This window comes from Parasteatoda tepidariorum, chromosome 5 (genome assembly GCF_043381705.1).
Source record: "Parasteatoda tepidariorum isolate YZ-2023 chromosome 5, CAS_Ptep_4.0, whole genome shotgun sequence".
In the NCBI taxonomy this organism is placed as follows: domain Eukaryota; kingdom Metazoa; phylum Arthropoda; class Arachnida; order Araneae; family Theridiidae; genus Parasteatoda; species Parasteatoda tepidariorum.
This window is the reverse complement of record NC_092208.1, coordinates 76,982,260-77,002,494: the sequence shown is the minus strand read 5'-3', so window position 1 is coordinate 77,002,494 and position 20,235 is coordinate 76,982,260. Positions and strand designations below refer to the sequence as shown.

General features: G+C 31.2%; 1 protein-coding gene across 3 annotated transcripts in view; it reads left to right on the top strand.

Moving 5' to 3' along the window:
* LOC107451344 (protein c-ets-1-B) overlaps positions 1 to 20,235 on the top strand; it is a 64,585-nt gene that overhangs the window by 35,417 nt on the left and 8,933 nt on the right. For all 3 annotated transcript variants that reach the window (XM_043051222.2, XM_043051223.2, XM_043051224.2), the window contains 3 exons: positions 8,709 to 8,825; positions 9,896 to 10,096; positions 16,929 to 17,099. In XM_043051222.2, coding sequence (XP_042907156.1) covers positions 8,709 to 8,825; positions 9,896 to 10,096; positions 16,929 to 17,099 — 489 coding nt within the window. The remainder of the gene's footprint in view (positions 1 to 8,708; positions 8,826 to 9,895; positions 10,097 to 16,928; positions 17,100 to 20,235) is intronic.

The following is a 20,235-nucleotide window of genomic DNA, read 5'->3' as shown; positions in this document are numbered from 1 at the left end:
GCTTATAATTTTGTTGTCAAGCTTTGAATTGTGTTATTTTTTTGTGGTGCGTAGGAGGCCGAGATGTTTCTTGCCCTTTCAACATGCACCTGTAGTTGAAGGCTATGAATAGGAAGAAAAGAAATATTTTCAACGCTTCTTATCATGTCCCAATTCCTTTTTTCTTTTTCATATAAATTTATTTTTTAAAAATTCTTTCCTTTTTACATTTTTTTTGGCGAGGTTTAAAAGGAAAATCATCTAATGGAATACAGAAGCCTCAAAATCTTTAATGAAAACCGCGAACATGAGTAACAATCTTGCAAACCTATTCACTGCTGTAAATATTTTTTAAGCATTTTGTTAAATATGTAAGAGCTTTGATACATTCCTAGACGCGTAGGTATGTGGGTAGAGGCGGAATTGGGACAGATCAAGATTATCTCAATTGAGCGTTTTTATGAATTATTTGAAAGGTGAAATTATTTCAGTTCGTAAAGAAGTAAGCAGACCTCTACATTGTGTGACATCTAAAGAAATTATGTATGAATGAGCTATCGTTATAAAAAAGCTAGATGAAAAAAAATATTTGATTTAGTTGAAGGTTATGAAGTGCCCTTGTACGAATGATCCAAGTTTTCTTTATACAATTTTTATTTTTAACTTCAAAAAATTGTCTCTTTCTGTAAACTTCTGAATGCTTAAGGGGAAGAAAAATTCGATATAAACTCCTTATCTAATTTGGATGTAAGGCTAATAAATTGTTCTTTAAAATAAATTTTTCTTTAAAATATTGAATTCAATATTTTGTCTTCTCAGAACATGGGTTTCATTTTTAAATAAGCTTTTCAGTAGATAAATTTGGCACACTCAAGGGTACCACTCTTCAGTCCTGAGGATTCAATAATAAGGGATTAGTTTCACTGAGAAAGTCCTCCACCAATGAGAGTTCCTTTGTCTTCTGGGACTGGTTCTAAAGTACAAGGTGATTGAATTGAATACTGGTAGCCGCAGATCTAATATGGATTGGGTGTAGAAACGGCGATGATAAAAACCTATCAGTGAAGTTCGTGAAATAAACAAAAAACCTTCTCCAAACTTTAATTAGAGTTTAAAACTGTGAAATTTTCTGTTTGAAATAAGGGAAAAGGTTTTATTCTAAAAAGAATTAAATGCTTGCTATGTTCTTCTAACTGTCTGGTGATAATTGCACATGATACATATCTTTCTTCGCCAAAGTGGAAGGGTATAATTTTTTATATTATAAAAATTCCCTAATGTTACTATTTACGATTTTGGCCTTCTATGCTATAGGGTACTGTAGTTCGAAGATACGTATAGTTCTAGTAGCACTGTCTGCAAATTTTAAGAAATTCTTGATCAATAAATTCACACCTGCTTAGTAGGTAAATACTGAAGTTAAGTCTGCATAAAATTATTTATCGTGCTAATCCCTTCTTTAATATCTTTACCTTCTGCAATCTCTTGCACATAAACGCCTTAACATTAAAAGAGACTCACTAATTCTTGTGTTCTTTAGCCGTGATGACCCAGGGGATGGAGCGTTGGAATCCCAGCTATGGTTGGTCGATACGAACCCGCACCCGGCTCGCACCGACCACAGTGCTCACGAAAATGTCCTCAGTGTAGATGGATCGTGGATAGAGTCTAAGTGCCGTCAGGCTAACCGTGGAAGGTTTTCTTAGTTTTCCTCTCTATGTAGCGCAAATGCCATTCCTCCACCAAGGCGAAATTGCTCCCAATACTTGATCCTAGAGTTTCCTTGCCTTCTGGATTGCGCTCAAAATTACAAGGATACGGAGTTGAACATTGGTGGTCGGCTGTTCAACTGACGGTTGCGAAACAAAATAAAATTCTTGTGCTCTTCTCTAGCATCTTAAAGATGCACTTAATTCTGGATTTTAAATTTTCTATGAATGAAAATTATTCATAATTTTTTTTTTTTTTTATGTAGAAACAATTATTTCATGTAATAATACTAGTTTATTTGCTCAACAAGTAATATTTAACCTAATTTTATTTGGTTTTTATCCCAATTAATTTATAAAATTTTAGAGAGGGGGGAAAAGACCTCATTCGATTGAACTGCGTACTAATATTAACTAATATTTTTTCATTGTTTAACTAATGTTGCTGCAATTTAATCGAAAGATATGTCCTTAAAAAAATAACAAAAGATCATATTAGTTATTTTAAAGTATGGACATCTATATATATGCGCAAACAATAGAGTAACAATATTTTTGGAGAGCTTAATTACTTCGTTTCTTAATATTATAGCCGGGAAATTCATTTATTTCCTGCGATTATTTGACTACTGGTAAAATTAAGTTTTATTTCCTCCGAATTTTAATTTTTCTAACCCAAACTACGATATAGGTCACAGCGTGCATTTAATTGCTCTTCTTCATTACTAGAAACCATCCATAATAAAAAAAAAAGTATTCATTGTCTTTCAGAAATACAAAATGAAGAGTTGGATTATTAGTTATCAGTATATGGCCTTGTAACACCGTCTTTTCTCACGATATTCTACATCCAAAATTTCTTTCCTCTTCATTTTCGTCTCCCCTTCCCCTACAAATAACACACGCACATTTGACCCCGAAATAAGTAAGAACACGTACAGTTTTTTTTCTTCTTTCGAGTAAGAGCTGGTTCATTCATAAAAATCTATCGTAGTAGTAGAAGAGCCTTGGGGCAGGTATAAAGAAACGTACGCTCAGTTCCATTCATTCATTACGTTTTCTACACACGCGCTCACACATACGTTCGGGGAAAACTTTCATTCATTTCAGTTGTTGCGCCAGTTCTGCTTCACTCCCCTCCCCTCGCTTTTGAGGAAAGCTGCGATTGGAGGAAAGTTTGAATTGCGTGACGGAGCCTGGGAAAACAGGTGTTGACCGTTTCATCTCCCCCCCTCTTTTTTGGAAACTCTATGCTTCTTACCTGTTCTTTTCTTCTCACAGTCACCTTTATGGAATAAAAAAAAAAATCATTTTTATTGTATATAATTTTATACAGTATTTAGAACTTAGGCGCCATGTTGGTTTTGATGAGTTATTTTTAAACTTTCCTCATGTTAGTTTAACATTTAATTTACAAAAATGTTTCATAAAAAAGTAGGATTTTGTTTTATCTACTGTTTAAAATATGTAGATTAATTTCAAATTCTTTGAAATATTCAATGTTCATAGTTATTTTTAAAATTTCCTTATCGATTTATTTTTATATATTGTGCGGTTTTTTTTACAATCTTTTCATTGAAAGTTGGGATTAGGTTTATTATTTTTTAATGACAATTACCCTCTTTTTATAATAGGATTTCATTTTTATTATTTAAAACACAGAATATGATTATTTTAGTTGTTTTTCTATAAGTTTTAAAAGGAAAACAAGGACTACTAAACAACGTTATAATTTCTTGAAAATTTTGTCAAACTATAAATAGAAATCAGAATCAAAATATAAGAATCTCAGTAAGATAGCTCATTTGAAATTTCTTGAAAATTTTTAAATCTATTGTCCGGCCCCAAAACTCACCGCCTTAATTATTCTAGCAAATAGAAACTAATTGCACAAACTTCAACTTAGATTCGAAATTGATAATGGTCCACCAAATCTCAACAATAGATCATTCCATTAAAGAGCCCGCTGTCCTCATTACATTGCAAATTTTTTTAATTTATTTTTTATTAAAAATTTTATATAGAGGGAAATCCGTATTTACACCGCTTTAATAACTTTATATTTCTTCAAAGAGAAAAAAAATATCAAAATCTAATGAAACATTTATAGTAATAGCGCTATTTAAAGAAAAATCAAGATCTGTTTGGTATTAGAAGAAGATAATGTGAGAGAATTGTTCGGCAATCAAACTGGTATTTAATTTTTACTTTGCCTTCCTTGTTAAGGAAACGTCTGTTTTTGAAAACGTTTTTATTTTATCCTAATTTAAAACATTATTTTACGACCTCTTCTGATCGAAATGCTCAGAGTTCATTTTTGACAATGATTTAAAAAAAATTATCTAAGGTAATAATTATGGAGCACTACAAATTGCGAGGTGTGTGAAGGCGAACCGAGTTCAAATCCCAGTCGATACGAATTCCGCATCCGCCTTGCACCGACCACAGTGCTGACGTGAGACATCCTCAGTTGTAGACGGATCATGAGTTAGACTCCCCTTGCCGTCAGGCTAACCGTGAAAGGTTCTCGTGGTCTTCCTCTCCATGTAACGCAAATATGGGTTAGCTTCATCCAAAAGTCCTCCACGAAGGGAAATTTCTCCCTATACTCGACAGAGGAGTTCCCTTGTCTTCTGGATTGGGTTCAAAATTACAAGGCTACGGAGTTGAACATTAGTATTCGTAAACCCATGAAATTGGGTCGGCTGTTCAGCAACGGTCATTTAATAACAAAATCTAATCATATCTAATGAGATATCTAATAGTATATCTAAATGAAATGTTTATTTTATTTCATTTTATCGGGAGAAAATTCTGCCACCATGTAAAGGAAACAATCTAGAACTTGCAGGGAGGTCTAATTTCTATAATTTCTATATTTATTAATTGCGAATTAAAAAAGAATAAAGTTAAATACAATTGCAGACGAACTAGAGTGTGTTTTGGAGCAAATGAGTGTTTTGGAGCAAATTTAATATTGAACATTTATATCAATTATATAAATAATTTAAAGCTTCTTTAGCTCATGACCTATTTACTTCTAGATGTTATCTAATTATATAACAATTTTCTGATTCAACGAACATTTTTCACTAAAAATTACATTTACTGAAGGAATCTTATCTGAAATAAATATTGTTTTTCAAACTTATAACATTCATATAAATTACGCTGTTTTATTTATTTTTCTTTTATCACTTCGATGTTTTTTTTTTTTNTACAGCGGGCACGATAAGTGATTGAAATAAATAAAATAAAGAAGAAGAGTTTTAATAAAATGCATGGTATAGCTACAGCTATGGCGACTGTTTAATTTGCATGTATATATAAGCTCAAATCTAATTCCCTGCTTGATTTGGGCAGATTTGTAAGCCACTCTTTCAGAGGCACCATATTAGGTGGGCCAACTTGCTCCCACAGTAAGATCAGATAGACAGAGAATGAGAGAACATCCATGGCTTGTCCGGGATTCGAACCTAGAACCTTTTAATGTGAGATCAGCTCCCTGACCACTTCATTATCAGGTCGACTTAAAGACTTCATTCGCTTCAAAAATATACTATTTGGACATAACGGTTGACGTGTTTAAGCTCTCACAAACGGGCACCCATTTTCAAAACTCGGCTGACGTGAATGAGAAGAAACAAAAGTGATTTGAAATATAAAACGTGAAGTTGCCAACGTAGCCGTAAGAGATACAAGATTTTTTTTAAAAAAAAAAAAAAAAAAAGGATTTNTTACAATTTCTGAGGCCTTTTTTTAAAAAAAAAAAAAAAAAAAAGTATCCGAGAGGGGCAAAATTTCAAATATCAGGGTATTATATCTCAAATAACTTAAGTTTCCTCTCATTCACGTCTGGCAAGTCTTAAAAATAGGCGTTTGTTTTTGAGCGCTTGAAATATATCGATTGCAATTTCAAGTAATATCTTACCTCTTCAGTTTCTTTTATTACTTATTTAAAAGCCTTACTTATTAGAATGTGAAAAAAATACTAAAGTAGAAAATAATCTTATTCTGTGTAGATTTGATCAATTAAAGTACACACATACATGTGTAGTTAAAATGAATGGTTATTTTCCATTACACAGATCTATGTCTAAATTTAGGAAGCAGCCTCTCAAAATTGTGAGAGCATGTCTTCGAATCATCCTCAGGGATGTTATTATTCAGCTCTTGTTCTACGTAAATAAAATACCTATAGATTACTTTAACTGTTTCGTTACAATGAAAATAATTTTAATGCATTTTCCTTCGTTTTCTTAACCCCTATACTTTTTACTTCTGTTCCCAAATTAATGTTCCCCAGTCTATTGTATCTAGTTTACGTTATACCCGTAGGGAAGAGTAATAAAGACTGCATTTAAATTTTCCAACTAAATTATCGCTTTAACCTTACTCATTAGTTTACTGACCTCCACACCACAGGGCTCGTTTCACACGCGAATTTCTGCAATTTTTTTTCCTTCATATTCCGCCTCAACAGGAGTGGCAATTTAGAATCACTTGACAACCTGAAATTCTCACTCGTCGTGACCGATTCTTTCTCACAGCAAATAGTCCGTTCTTGTGACTTCACCATGACCGGCGGCTATTTCTACTCCGGCGTAAAACCAGATCTTTTATTTATTTTTAATTACTACAATCTAATTTCCCACGGCAGCTAGTCTTCCATGGGGGGGAATTGGAAGAAAAAAGGAATTGTAGAGATCTTATCGATTGACTTCTTGAGCGTGACTGATGAAACGATCCTTTTGCTGATTTTGCGAAATCAGTAATTTACAGTTACTTTGGGGTCCATTCGTCTGTGTTAAAAATGGGCCAGGTTCACGATGCTTTTTGACATTATTGAATTTTATTGTTGTCTTTTTTACCCGGAGGCTGAAAGTGCCCCAAAAAGGGTTGCGTCAATAAAATTGAAATGTAGTGTGCCAACTAGTTCAGAGATCAGTTTAGATTAATCTCTGATCTGGTGTCATTAGTAAATGGAAAGCATTTAAGATTCTTTTAAATGTGTTATTTATCTAATTTTCTTCATTATACATATTAAAGATCTTCCCACTCTTGCTTAGAAATTAAAAAAGCTGAGCCAGTACAGTAGCCGCAGTGCTAAATAGTATTATCCTTTTCTTTCTTTCTCTTTTTTCCCAACAGTATTAAAGTTGCTTACCTCATTTTAATCAGTTATTCGCTTAATTTGAACCTGCTTTGGTCTTTAGTTTCTTCTTTTTCTTTCTTCCTAGCAGCAGATCCAAACTAACTAAAAAGGAAGCGAAAGCTCATTTAGTTGATGTTCTGGATTCTGAAGTATCAAAATTTTGGATGGAGCCATTGGTCATCGTAATGAAAATTCTGTTTTCCAGAATTTCAGTTTCCTTCTACATTAATATACTTTCATCATTGAGCGACTTTCTTAAATAAATAAATCGATGTGAAGAAGTGACCAATTTTTTTTTTAAAAATTAAATTTGCCATTTTTTTTATTGTTGAATCCCCATTTGTTGAGTGGTTATTTTCAGGTCTTAACTCTAGGGTCTTATTTTTCTGACATGGTATGCATTGCATCGTTTCCCTATTTTATGATCTGAAAATGTGCTTGTCTTATTATATTATATATATATAAAAAATATTTCTCATACGTCAAGCCCTTGGCAGCGATACATCGAAAATCCCTTGGTCCATCCTTTGGAGCATTGAAAAGAACAAAAAAGATAGTGATATTCTCGTTCCTGATTTTTATTTTTTTTTTATTTTGTTAAAAAAAGAAAACAAATGTCACTTATCTAAAAATAATTGGACTTACGAAGACAGATAACCACTCTAGCTATATGTTGATATTTGAAATCATAAATTTGATGTTTAGTTTTTCTAAGATCAGTTATACTATAAAGATAGTTTTATTTCGAATATTCTGCCTAAATTATTTTTAGGTAGAATAAATTCTGTAAAGATTATCCTTTCCTCAAATAAAATCTGTAAAGATTATCCTTTCTAACTTTGTATTATGTACTAGAGTGGTCATCTGTTATCTTCAGTCTAAAATGCTTTATTTAGATTTATTTTATTTCGAACATTTATTACAAATTATTTTGCATATAATTACACAAATAAAATCTGTAATTTAAAGATTATTTTGCTTAGAAAATTTTTTTTAATCTATTTTTTTTTATACTTAATTCCTAGTAATTGATTAATTTTATTTCTTCTGATGTATGGAATTGTACTAATTTTTGCGAGGTGTACATATAGATTATATAATTCTATAGATTCCTCAGTTAATAATGGGCATGTGATTATTTTACAACTTAACTACTCAGATGTTATGCACCGCATTTATCTCCTATGCAAACCAAAATTAAATATTTTTATTTTATTTAAGAAAATAAAAAAATAAAACTAATCATTCAACGAAATTGAGGTGTGTTGTTTTAAACCAATTTCCTGTTAGGGTAAACTAAGACATTTCAATTCGGATTTTGCGTGATTGTAAATTTGAAGTAAGGTCTTATGATAAATTGAAATGTATTTTTCAATTACGTTTTGATTCAAATATTTCTACCCTTCTTATATATTGTTTTAGAAATCGTACTTTAAAAAAAATAAAACTCTAATTTTAATTTTAGTATTTTCTTTACGAAAATCTATAGGAGGGGGGGGGCGTTACTGAAACCCTTTTGAGTTGTTCCGCGTAAATAAAAATCTATATTTGAAGTGACACTACAAACAACCGCGTATCATCTATGACGAATTAAAGAATAAAATGAATTTCCCAACGCGACCTCTTTTTCGAGAACAGAAATCTTGAAATTTAATTCAAAAACTGCAGAATTTCCAACTCTGTTCCCTCCATTTTAAAACCACTAAGACTGAGATATGTTTAAAGTTTGAGAACTTCTGGCTGCGAAGTACCTTAACATTATATTTATTATTTTGTTAAAAACACTGTGAATTTCGCTTGTGTGTAAGTGTTTGTATAACTTGGTCTTAAAAAATTATTTATTTCATATTTTTGTTCTTTCACAGATTTACCTACGCAGGTGCCACCGCTCACTCCTGGCACAAATCAGAAGATGGCACAAGCGCTTAGGGCCAGTTTCAGCAGCTGGGAAAAAGATCGTGTACAGAAAAATATTCCTAAAGGTTAGTTATTATTATTGCTGTTAATTATATCATTAAATAGAAAAAAGAAATCGAGTTATTATTCCAAATTATTCATACTTTATAGAATGAAATGTGATACCAGGCATCGATTATTAGGAATTAGTTTAATGTCATTTTTTTTTATACAGTGGTAGGCCATATTGTTAGACTGGTAGACGAGCAATTGTGTTAGAAACACTTGCTGCAAGACTAGAATGACTACATATTTTCATGAAATTTCTGTTCGAGTTATTGCGCTGACAGAACTCTAATGCAATTCTTATAACTTATTAACTCTAAATTATGAAGTTTTCAGCGACTTGAAAGTCGAAACGTTACTCACAAATAATGCATGCGTTCGACATGTCTGACTTATATCAGGTCTGATTTGTTTTTTATTTTATTATTTATTATAAATAACGCAATAATGTGTTGTATTTATTTAAGAATATTGTCAATTATTAGGACGAAGAGTAAAAATTGATTTTTTATAAATAAGAGATAGATTTTTTATACTTTTTTTTCCCCAGCTTGATAAAATGCTTTGAATTAAATAAATGTATTTCATTTTAATTGTTATGATTCCATTTTTAATAGCTAAATGATTGTTGATTAATTAGATAGCCATGCTGAGATTTTTAACCATATAATTAAAGTATTTTCATCAATGAATCTTATGGCACATCACTGTTGTTAATCCTCCAATTTTTCATTATCCTCAAGTGACATTAAAATCCACTTAGAACATATATTATCTTAAAAATATTTAATTACTGATTATAGACTTCTATCTTAATAATAAATTGTTATCGCGATTTTAATATACACAGAAAAAGCTGATAATTTTTTTTTAACAATGACTTTTGGAAATAGCTAACTTAAAGATTTAGTCGTTAAGTAATTGTGTGGAGTTGTGGCAAAAAAACTTGAAGTCAAACATTAAAAAAAAAGATGAATGTCGCCATATAAAAAGTACCTACCTTATAAAATAGCATATAATCCTTACTTATTCAAAGTATAAACTTTATATGTTTGAACCTAATCTATAAACTGTTTTTTTTTACTTTCAGATCCTCGCTTGTGGAAAGAGATGGATGTTGCCCATTGGCTAAATTGGGCTACTAGAGAGTTCAGTTTGGAGGGAACATCCTTACCTAATTTCAATATGTCTGGCAAAGAAATGTGTGCCCTGTCCAAAGAAGCGTTCTTGGCGAGGTCGCCACCATTTATGGGAGACATTCTCTTTGAACATTTAGATATTTTACAAAAAGGTGATTATTTTTCCTTTCCCTAATATGACAGGACTGGACGATAGCAAAATTTGAATGTCAGGAAATATCGTTAATTTGTAGTTCCTTTTATCATTATGTTTTTGTATTTACTAAAAACACGTTTTCGTTTTATTATATTTACTGTTAATTCATTTATATTCTCCAGGGTGCGTAGCGTTTTTAAAAAGTGCTTAAAGGTGCTCGTTTTCCATTTTCGTTTTTAAAAGCCCTTTGAGGTGCTTTTTTCATTGGGTGTTTTTAAAAAGTGCTTAATTTTCCCTTTTTTAAAATGAGATTTTTCCTTTACCATGTTGATTTTCGCTACGAGTTATGAAAAAAGACTACGAGGCACGCAGTTCACATTGTTCTAAAGTGCTTTTTTTGTTGAATAATTTGGCTACGCACCCTGTTCTCAAGTAAACTTTTTATTTTGTATCTAGCTCAAAATGAATGTTGAAGAAAGCAGACAAAGCTTGAAACGCAACGCTTGAAAAAATGGACACAGTTAAAAATGCGCGTTAAATTTAAAAAAAAAAATGAGGCATATTAAAATGCATGTAAAGAAAATAGACAGTGAAATGCGTGTTTCAGACATAACTTAAAATACGAAAGCCATTACAGAAAATGATCATGTCAGTTGATTTTCTAAAGCTACTGTTGCGGACTACCCATGAAATTTTAATAGAAATAAATAATATGTAATGATTGTTTGAAATTAAATTAAAAAGCTAATTTAATTTTAATAGTAATTTTGAGCAGTAGTAACGTTAACATTAAAAAAGCGCTTTGAGCAATGTTTTTTTTTCCCTCCTGCACGCATTTCCAATTTTATTTATTTTTTCTTCTTAAACGTACATTTTTATTAATGTTCACTTTTTCGAACGCACGTTTTCAGCTATGGACTTTGATTTATATTTCAAACAAATAATTCACCAACGATACAGTCATACTTCAACATTAAGTTAAATTATTTCTTGCAAATAAATGAATGTGACATATCATTTTTAGAACTACTTGCTGCTATATAATGCCGCCAATTAAAATCGCCATCCCGCGGTTAACGATTTCCTCTGTAGTTCTCTGCTCCTATTATGCTATTACTTTTAATCACCAACTTCTCCAAATGATCCCGAAAAACTGGGAGTTAGTGCTTGTGAATTCATTAGGGGTGCTACACACCCTCACTTTTTCATGCACCTGTTGATTTCCGGCTGATCTGATTTCGCTTGGCAACCGAGGACGTCACTTCCTGCTTTTTCTCTCATTTTTTTTTTATCCAAAAGAATTTCAAACTGTTCTCCTCCCCCGTCCGGCGGCCTCGGACACTACTTTTTTATTATCGACTTCTTTAGTGGACCCCGTAACAATGGGGAGGATGTGGACTGATAGGCACAAAAGGCGGGAAATGACGAAATTTTAGTATTCCAATGCCATTGAGCTAAAGATTTGGACGTGATGCGATTAAGCGAATGATGCCTATCTTGAACTGATTTCTATATTTAAATGCACGCATTAAAATGAGAAGAAAAAAAAATAATAACTAAATTTAGAAATATTTTTAAAAAAAAATTGCCGCTGAGGATTTATTCACGTTTTTTGCAAATAATAAAGGACTAACATCACGTAATCACCCTTATTACCCTTTCTAACTGATACCATACCAGGTAGAATAATTTACAAACGATTACATGTTGTAGATAATTTACTATATTTAAAGGACAGCATACTTATAAATTAAAACTAGATAAATTAGGTAAAAATTATCTTTTTATTAAGTATTTAATGTGTTTAAATGAGAATTTCAGCTTGAAGTTCACACGAGTAAAAATTTTGGCATGTTTGTAAAAAATAAAAATTCAATTTCTCGTAACCTTTTTTAACTGTACCTATCTATGTAGAATAATTAAACAAATTTTTAATTTTTCGATATAATAAATAAATAAATTAAAAAAATTTGGCTCTTTATGGATCCCTAATTCGCTTTCTATCACTTCGAAAGTTAAGCAATATGTACTTTTATTTGCAAACATTCTCCGTTTTACCCAAACATCTGATTATATTCCTTTATCTTTAAAATCTAGTAGTTAAAAATGTTTTTTTCTGTAAAACATATATCTTAACTTTATTTATTACTAATATATTTTAATTGTGAAAAAAAAAAAAGATTTTGAAATAAATAATAATAAAAAAAAGCGAAAAATGATTTTTGAGAGGAAAAAAAAATCGAGTTTTAGATGAAACGTGATAGTGTTTTATTTTTGGTCTTGTATGTGCCAGTTTTATTTATTTATCACTGCTGTTAAAATGTAAGTTTACGAAATAAAATATTGCCACAACTGAACAGTAGGAGATAACAGATATGAATCTGACGGCTGAGTTTAATTTACTTTAAAAGTATCTTGTTTCTCATATTTTAAATTTATATATTTTTTTTAGCGTTAACTGTTTTGAAGGGGTTTACTTTTTTGATTTATTGAGATCAAAAATTATCAAAGTTAACATTCTCATTTATCCTAAATCGGTTTACTTTTCTGAGAAAGAAGAAAAAAGCATAAATATTGAGCGCTATTATTTAAATTTTTTTGTTACTAAAAAAGGGATCAAAATTTAATTGAAGTAGTGAATAACTTATTGGCTTCTACGAAATATTTATGATCACACAATATTTGTCTAATAAATAATGTATTGCTTTAAACTTGTTTAATTGATAAACACAATTTTATGTTAGAAGTTATGGCTTGGTAATAATGATTTATTATGATTGCTTGAATGTTGAGTTAAAAATTATTGTGCCATTGTTTTGTGCGAATCTTCTAGTCATTAAATAGCAAAGCCGAATCGTTAGTAACTAACATGTAGAACGAATACGAATAAATAAATTTGAAAATTCGCAATGATTTTTTTTTAATTTTTTTTTTTACTTTCTGCTTTGAATTTGCCACTTTAAAAACTAACGCATGGTTAATTAATAATCCCGAAAAATAACTTCGAGATTTATTTGAAGTAAATTACAAGTTAAAGCTTTAGAATAAATGTACTAACATTTTTTTTTTAAATAATTAAATATCAGGATCAAATAAATACCCGATCTTTGAACTAACATGTATGGCTTTTTTTGAATTTAGCCGTGTTTATGTTAAGTCTTTAAAGAATTATGAAAATTTAATAAAGTAACTGCTATGAAAATTCTTAAACAGCAGAAAAAATATATATTAAAAACAGTTATCAATTGGATATTAGATCATATCTTATAACATAGTTTCCTGAATTTTAAGAAAAAGATAAATTTCTTTAAATTGAACGCTTACTTTTGTATCTTTAAAACTACCATAAAATTGAATTAAAAGTAACTGGTATGAATTCTTATACAGCTGAAAAAATTATTATTAAAAACAGTTATTAATTGGAATTTAGATCATGTAGTTTTACTTAGTTCAATTAATTTAAAATAATTAAACTAAGAATAATTAAACTTGAGGAGAATATTCTTTAAATTGAAAGCTTATCTTAATACCTTTAAAATTGCCCTAAAATTGAATTATCAAATATTCGAAGGCGCGAATCTATTTAAAAAACATTTTTTAATCCCCAATTATTTTTATGCTTGTAAAAATTTAAAAAACAATCGTAAAAATCATTCCTCTTCAGCATCCCAGAATGAAGCGCATTGGAAAATTGGGCGTTTATCCATTATTTTTGACCTATGTCATCTCTCGCCTCCATTTAACCATCAGCCCGTGACAGCATCCCCCTAAAAACATATACACTATTACGTACAGGCAAGTATGCAACCATCCGTAATTCCTCCCACACACTGGATAGAAAGATCGACAGGAATACCCTGTTGGACATGATCCACCTGTGCACTGTCCTTTAAGTCGCCACATCCTGACATTCCTCCTCCTAAAACAATAACAGTCTGCCTTGTAAACAAAACTTCTTACCATTATTATCAAAACGCGCCCCCTTCGTACCCAGGAAGAAAGTACCCGTAAGTATTTCTTTATACTTAATCGCCGCTTTTAATTTAGAATTTAATAGGGTGACAGTTAAAAGATTTTTCTAGAAGTTATGTAGTGTTTACATTTTTTTGCAATGCTTAGAAAAGTGGCATAGAAAGATATATATTGAATTATTCTTACCTTTAGCTTTGAATATCCGACCTAAATCGATAATATAAGAAAAATCAATTTTAAAAAATTAGCACTATCTATTTTACAAACGAGCTGAATTATTATCCAGAAATGATCACTAGTAGTGAGGATTATTCATCATTAATCCTATGTATGTTGAAGTAGACATCTCTAACTGCGAATTTTGGAAACTAGATGTTTCGTATTTACAATCCAACTTTGGACTCAAAACATAATTTTGATGAATACCCACTTTCGCAGATGAAATCTCTCCTCCAGAGTCACCTAATTCAAATACTTTGCTTTTATGTCATTCGATTCAGCAACATAATCCACATATTTTGTTTTTATATCTTCTGGTTTAGCAACATAATCCAAATATTTTGCTTCTATATCTTCTGGTTTAGCAACATAATCCAAATATATTTCGCTTTTATATGATTCGATTTAGCTATCTTCAAGCAATTTATCGTAAGACAGAATCACCGAATTTTGCATTCAGAATTGCAAGAATCCGCACATATCGTGATGTCATACCTAGTTCAGGCATAGTTTAAATCGAAAGTAAATAAGTTTTCTTCAAAATTGGCCTCGTTGCATAGCGTAATCCTTCAAGAAATCAAATTTCAAGACATCGTCTTAGTCTAGCTGTCTTCTCTAATATTTTCTACCTGGCACCCGTTGCTGGCAAGAAAGATCTCTTGACTGGAAATTATGTTTGGGATGTTTTTCCTTTTTTTAGAATTTTATACAACTAAAATAAAGGGGGGATGCAGGGGATTTTAAGTATTGTCGGTATTGACTAAGCCTCTTCCTTCCTCAGGATATAGGATGGCGGGATATGAAAGCAATTTTTGTCTGAATATCCCGATTGTGGACTGTCCGGGCATCCGGCGGATTCAGCATCCTTCCCTTTCCATTTCTGTGTGGGAGGATACAGAAGACAATTAAACGACATGATTTCAAGAGATTGCCATGTAGAATTAGTTGTTCGGATTTACAACAAAATTTATATTCAATGTAATTTTTACTTGTCCAACATTACCGTTAGTTGTAATCAAAGCCAACTGGGCCATTGTTTGTTGAAAACTGTTTCCCATCAGTCTCCAGTTTAGGATCAGTATTGCGTTCTAGAGTCTATTTTAACTAATATATATATATTCAGCAAAAATAAAATATATGATAAAATGAAATTTAAAAATTTTGTAATTTAAATTTTGATTTAGAAATTTCGTTTATGTCCTTTATTTTCCTAGCAGCAAAATAACTTGGGCCCTCATTGGACCGATATTCACGAATCTTGGCTCAATTACTGTTCAAAGGGCCGTGATTTTTCCGATATCGGCCCTATATAGAATTGTCCTATTCACCCGATATTTTATAATCGTTATTCGGCCAACTAAAGCCCTATATTGGTTGTATATAGTCCGGTATTGGTCCTATATAAGACCAATATTGAAAAAATCTAGACTACCCAATATTGGTCCCTCGGTGTATGTTCATATAGGACCAGTTTTAAGCCCGACTGGAACCTAGATAAAGTTGTTGCTAGGATTTCTTCATATATTTTAGTTATTATTATGATTATTAGTTTTAAGGTATAGATGTCTTTTCCTTTTTTATTCCGTATGAGCCTATTAATTTTTTTAATCTTATGTTTCATTTACAAATTTCTATGTGAGACTTAGTTTATGAACATCTCTTAAAGAACTGACTTTTTTTTCAAAAGTTTCGGAATGATTATTAAATATTTCCAAAAGTATGCTTTCTTTATACAAATAAAAGTTAAAAATAAATAATTGTAAAAACACAATGATCCTTCTTTCGGTAATAAATGGAAAACGAAAAAATAAATTAAGAAAAATAGAATAATAAAATCATGTTGTTATTGCTTAAGATTTTTAATGAAAATTGTGTGGTGGTTTTTAANCCCGATATTTTATAATCGTTATTCGGCCAACTAAAGCCCTATATTGGTTGTATATAGTCCGGTATTGGTCCTATATAAGACCAATATTGAAAAAATCTAGACTACCCAATATTGGTCCCTCGGTGTATGTTCATATAGGACCAATATCGGACCAATTTTAAGCCCGACTGGAACCTAGATAAAGTTGTTGCTAGGGTTTCTTCATAAATTTTAGTTATTATTATGATTATTAGTTTTAAGGTATAGATGTATTTTCCTTTTTTATTCCGTATGAGCCTATTAATTTTTTTAATCTTATGCTTCATTTACAAATTTCTATGTGAGACTTAGTTTATGAACATCTCTTAAAGAACTGATTTTTTTCAAAAGTTTCGGAATGATTATTAAATATTTCCAAAAGTATGCTTTCTTTATACAAATAAAAGTTAAAAATAAATAATTGTAAAAACACAATGATCCTTCTTTCGGTAATAAATGGAAAACGAAAAAATAAATTAAGAAAAATAGAATAATAAAATCATGTTGTTATTGCTTAAGATTTTTAATGAAAATTGTGTGGTGGTTTTTAACTTGTACAAAAGGTGAGTTCGTGTCTATTGGAAAGGAATAATCACTACTAAATAAGCCTCTTTTTTTTTCTTTTTCTTTTTTTTTTTAAATCGTTTTGTACCGAAATAAATCTTACCGAATATAACTGTTACACACATATTTTGATTATGACTTGGTGAAATATATTTCTTTGATCTAAATTAGTAATTTTTTTCTCTAGACGTTGAAAAAGACGACCATCCCAACCTGGAGAACGTACCTGCCAATCTCTACGAATCCGTATGCATGCCTGATTTCAACGAGTTTTTTCAACAAGGGGAAGGCTTCCCTCTCCAAGACAGCAAGAATAACTCTACAATGAATAACGGCAACCAACAACAGTATATGGACAGTAAGTAGTGTAGCATTAGTTCTTTGATTATTAATATATTTTTTTTTTACGAATCGACTTTTTATGTATCAAAACTACGTGCGTGGATTCATTTAATTAGAGAAATATGATAATACAATAATATAGGCCTCTGTCAAAGTTGATAAAAGGTGTCGTTGTAAAGGGGTACAGAACCTCCACGAAAAACCACCTCCATAAAGCAACCACTCTTCTCGAGTTGCAAGTACCCAATTGACTAGACTTCAGCAATTATATTAAGCGTTCAAATAATGAAGTTGGTAATTTGGCGAGATTTTTACATGACCGTGAAAATCATTAAAATAAATGAAAAATTCTCAAATTTTGCATATTTTTATGAATTAAGACCATTCAGCAGTCATAAGTATTCACATAAGAAAAAAAGGTATCAAAAATTCTTTCTTTTTCAGAAAACTGGCTTTTTTTTTAAAGTTGGCATTTATCGCCATTTTCATAAACCGCCTAGAGGGCGGGCACAGGACAAAAGTCATGAATAACAGTTACGAAATCACAAAAGTTATAAAAATAGTTTTATTATTCGAGTAAAAGCGTTATTTCATGAAACGAAGGGGAGCCTTCGGGGATGTACTAAGATCTATTACAGGAAGCCGGCGTTGCACACACTCACTGTTTCCAGAATACAAATGCTTTTTTATCTTAGCTTATTGGTGCTAAGTAACATTTTTCTGATTTCCAGAAATCTCTGCACTGGTTGACTGGACCTGTGGCTGTTTTTGTTCATTCAAACAAGTGTTAATTTTCATTTTAAGTTTGCTTCCTTTAGCTCACTCGCCATATGTTCATTCACAAATCTTCCCTTCCCCCCCCCCTACCACTTCCTGTTCCCCTCACCCGTAGTGTTTGGTCTCAGCAAATCGGTATACTTTACTTCGTCTGTACTCTCTGTTCATTCATTTATAAGTTTCCGGTGTCAGTAAAAAAAAAAATACCATTTTCCCCGCTATAACTGATGTTTTCATGTATTTTATACTATTTATATGAATGAAAGTTAATAATATTGCTATGTATCAACTAGTATCATCGCCTTATTTTAAGAACTTAAATTAACTCGCCTTATTTTATTTTTTTAAGTGCGTTTCATGACGATTTATTTATTTTCTAATTTAAATATCGAAAACAATATATATTAAGTAGTTTCTGTTTTTTTTTTTCCAGACATAAATTAAAGAGTTTTAGTACTAGAACTTTCAAAAATTCAGTTCTAATCTGAATGAAAATCTCCAAACTTTTTTTTAACATTTGAAAAAATTTGACTTAAATGACTTTTAATAATTTTGATAAAACTTAATTGATTTTTTTGAGGTTTCTCACGATTTATGGGTTGTATGTCGTAGCCTACTGGGTCTAAGCTTTGAGAGGCTTTTCCTTTCCTGGTCGGACTCAACTGTCGAAGGGCTAAAAAGAGAAGAAAGAAAAAAATTCTTAATATGCTCTATATCCTCGTTACAAACAAATGTATTATGGATATTTACTCTATTTAGCAGTATCTTTCGATACATGTAAAATGCAAGGCCGCTACCCAGTTACGATTTGAGATATAAAGCATGCAGTTTCAGATTTCCTATTAATTTTTTCCGACGATATAAATCCGCAATCAACCAGTTTTTGGTAGGTAGTTGTAGAGTGTGCAGTTGTATGTTTTTATATTTTTGATAAGTATCTTCGTTTTTACTCAGCGTTAAAATAAATTTTTAGCTTCATATAAATCGATTTTCATCAGTTAGAACTGAAGTAAAATTAGATTTTGTCAAATCTAAAAACTGATAAACGTGTAGTTTTCAATTCCACAGTCAAAATCACAAATCGCATAATTTTATTGCTTTAAAATTATGGGGAAAAAGTTCTAAAAACTATTAATTGCTATTCCTCCGAATTAATAAAGCAACCCTCTTTATTTTCTACTTTTTTTTTAAAAAATATTGAGCTGCTTAATAATATTTTATTTTAAAACCGTCGTTGAACAACTGACCCAATTTTGAGTTTTCGGCTACCAATATTCAAAGCCGTAGCCTTGTAATTTTGAACCCAATCCAGACAGAAACAGAAAACTTCAGGATCAATCAAATATTGGTAAAAATTTTGCTTTCGTGGAGTTTCTTTGATGGAACTAATCTGCATTTGCGTTACACGGAGAGGAAAACTACAAAAATCCTTCACGGTTAGTTTGACGGTAAATGGACTCTTACCACTGAGGATATTTTGCATCAGCATTGTGTTCGGTGCAAGCCGGGTGCGTAATTCGTATCAACCAGCCATTTCTGGGATTCGAACCCGGTTCGCTTCATTGAGAGGCGAACGCCCTATCCTCTGAGCTACCACTGCTCTGCTTAATAATATATCATATAGTCTGTTTAGTACCAAAAAATAACAGGAAAACACAAATTAAAAAATTTAATAATAACTCCTAAATCAAAGAGGCCCCTTAATCAAGCTGTGGTTATTAATATTATTTGATACAAAAAATTAAGTTCGTTGTAATGCTGAAAGCTAATTTTTTCCTGCATCATTCTTTGGAAAAAAGTAACGAATCCTTGTTTCCGAACTTCATTACATGGAACTATTTTCGTAACGTATCTGCCATTATTATCCGAGTAAGGTTTTTAAAAATCTAATTAGATAGTAATGCTTCTATTATACATAACAGTGGGCTGTGTAAATTTTATTAATTTTTCAATACACCCTGCCTAAATCTTGTCTTTTAGAGCTCCAATTTAATTATGTCTGCCCTTTATTTGCCTTGCATAACACAAAACTTAACACCGATACTAAACGGCCAGAAATAAAATATGTTTCGACGATTCATTTCTACGGGGAAAAAAACAAGAGCAAAATTTCGAACGGAAACGATTCGTTACGGAGTGCGAAGAAAATTCCCCTCTTTTTAAGCGATTATATTCACAATTCCCTGGTACTGTAGTTGAACAACCATCGCTAAGAACATTAATATAGTGTGTGACACTTGTTTTCCAATGGGCAGGGTGAACTGGATTTCCGGTAAACAAGGGAGTATGTACTAGAATATTGGAACTAAATTATTTGTTCCGGTGACTCATGTTTATCAAAATCTGGTTTTCTGTTTCATTTTCTAAAACTGAGC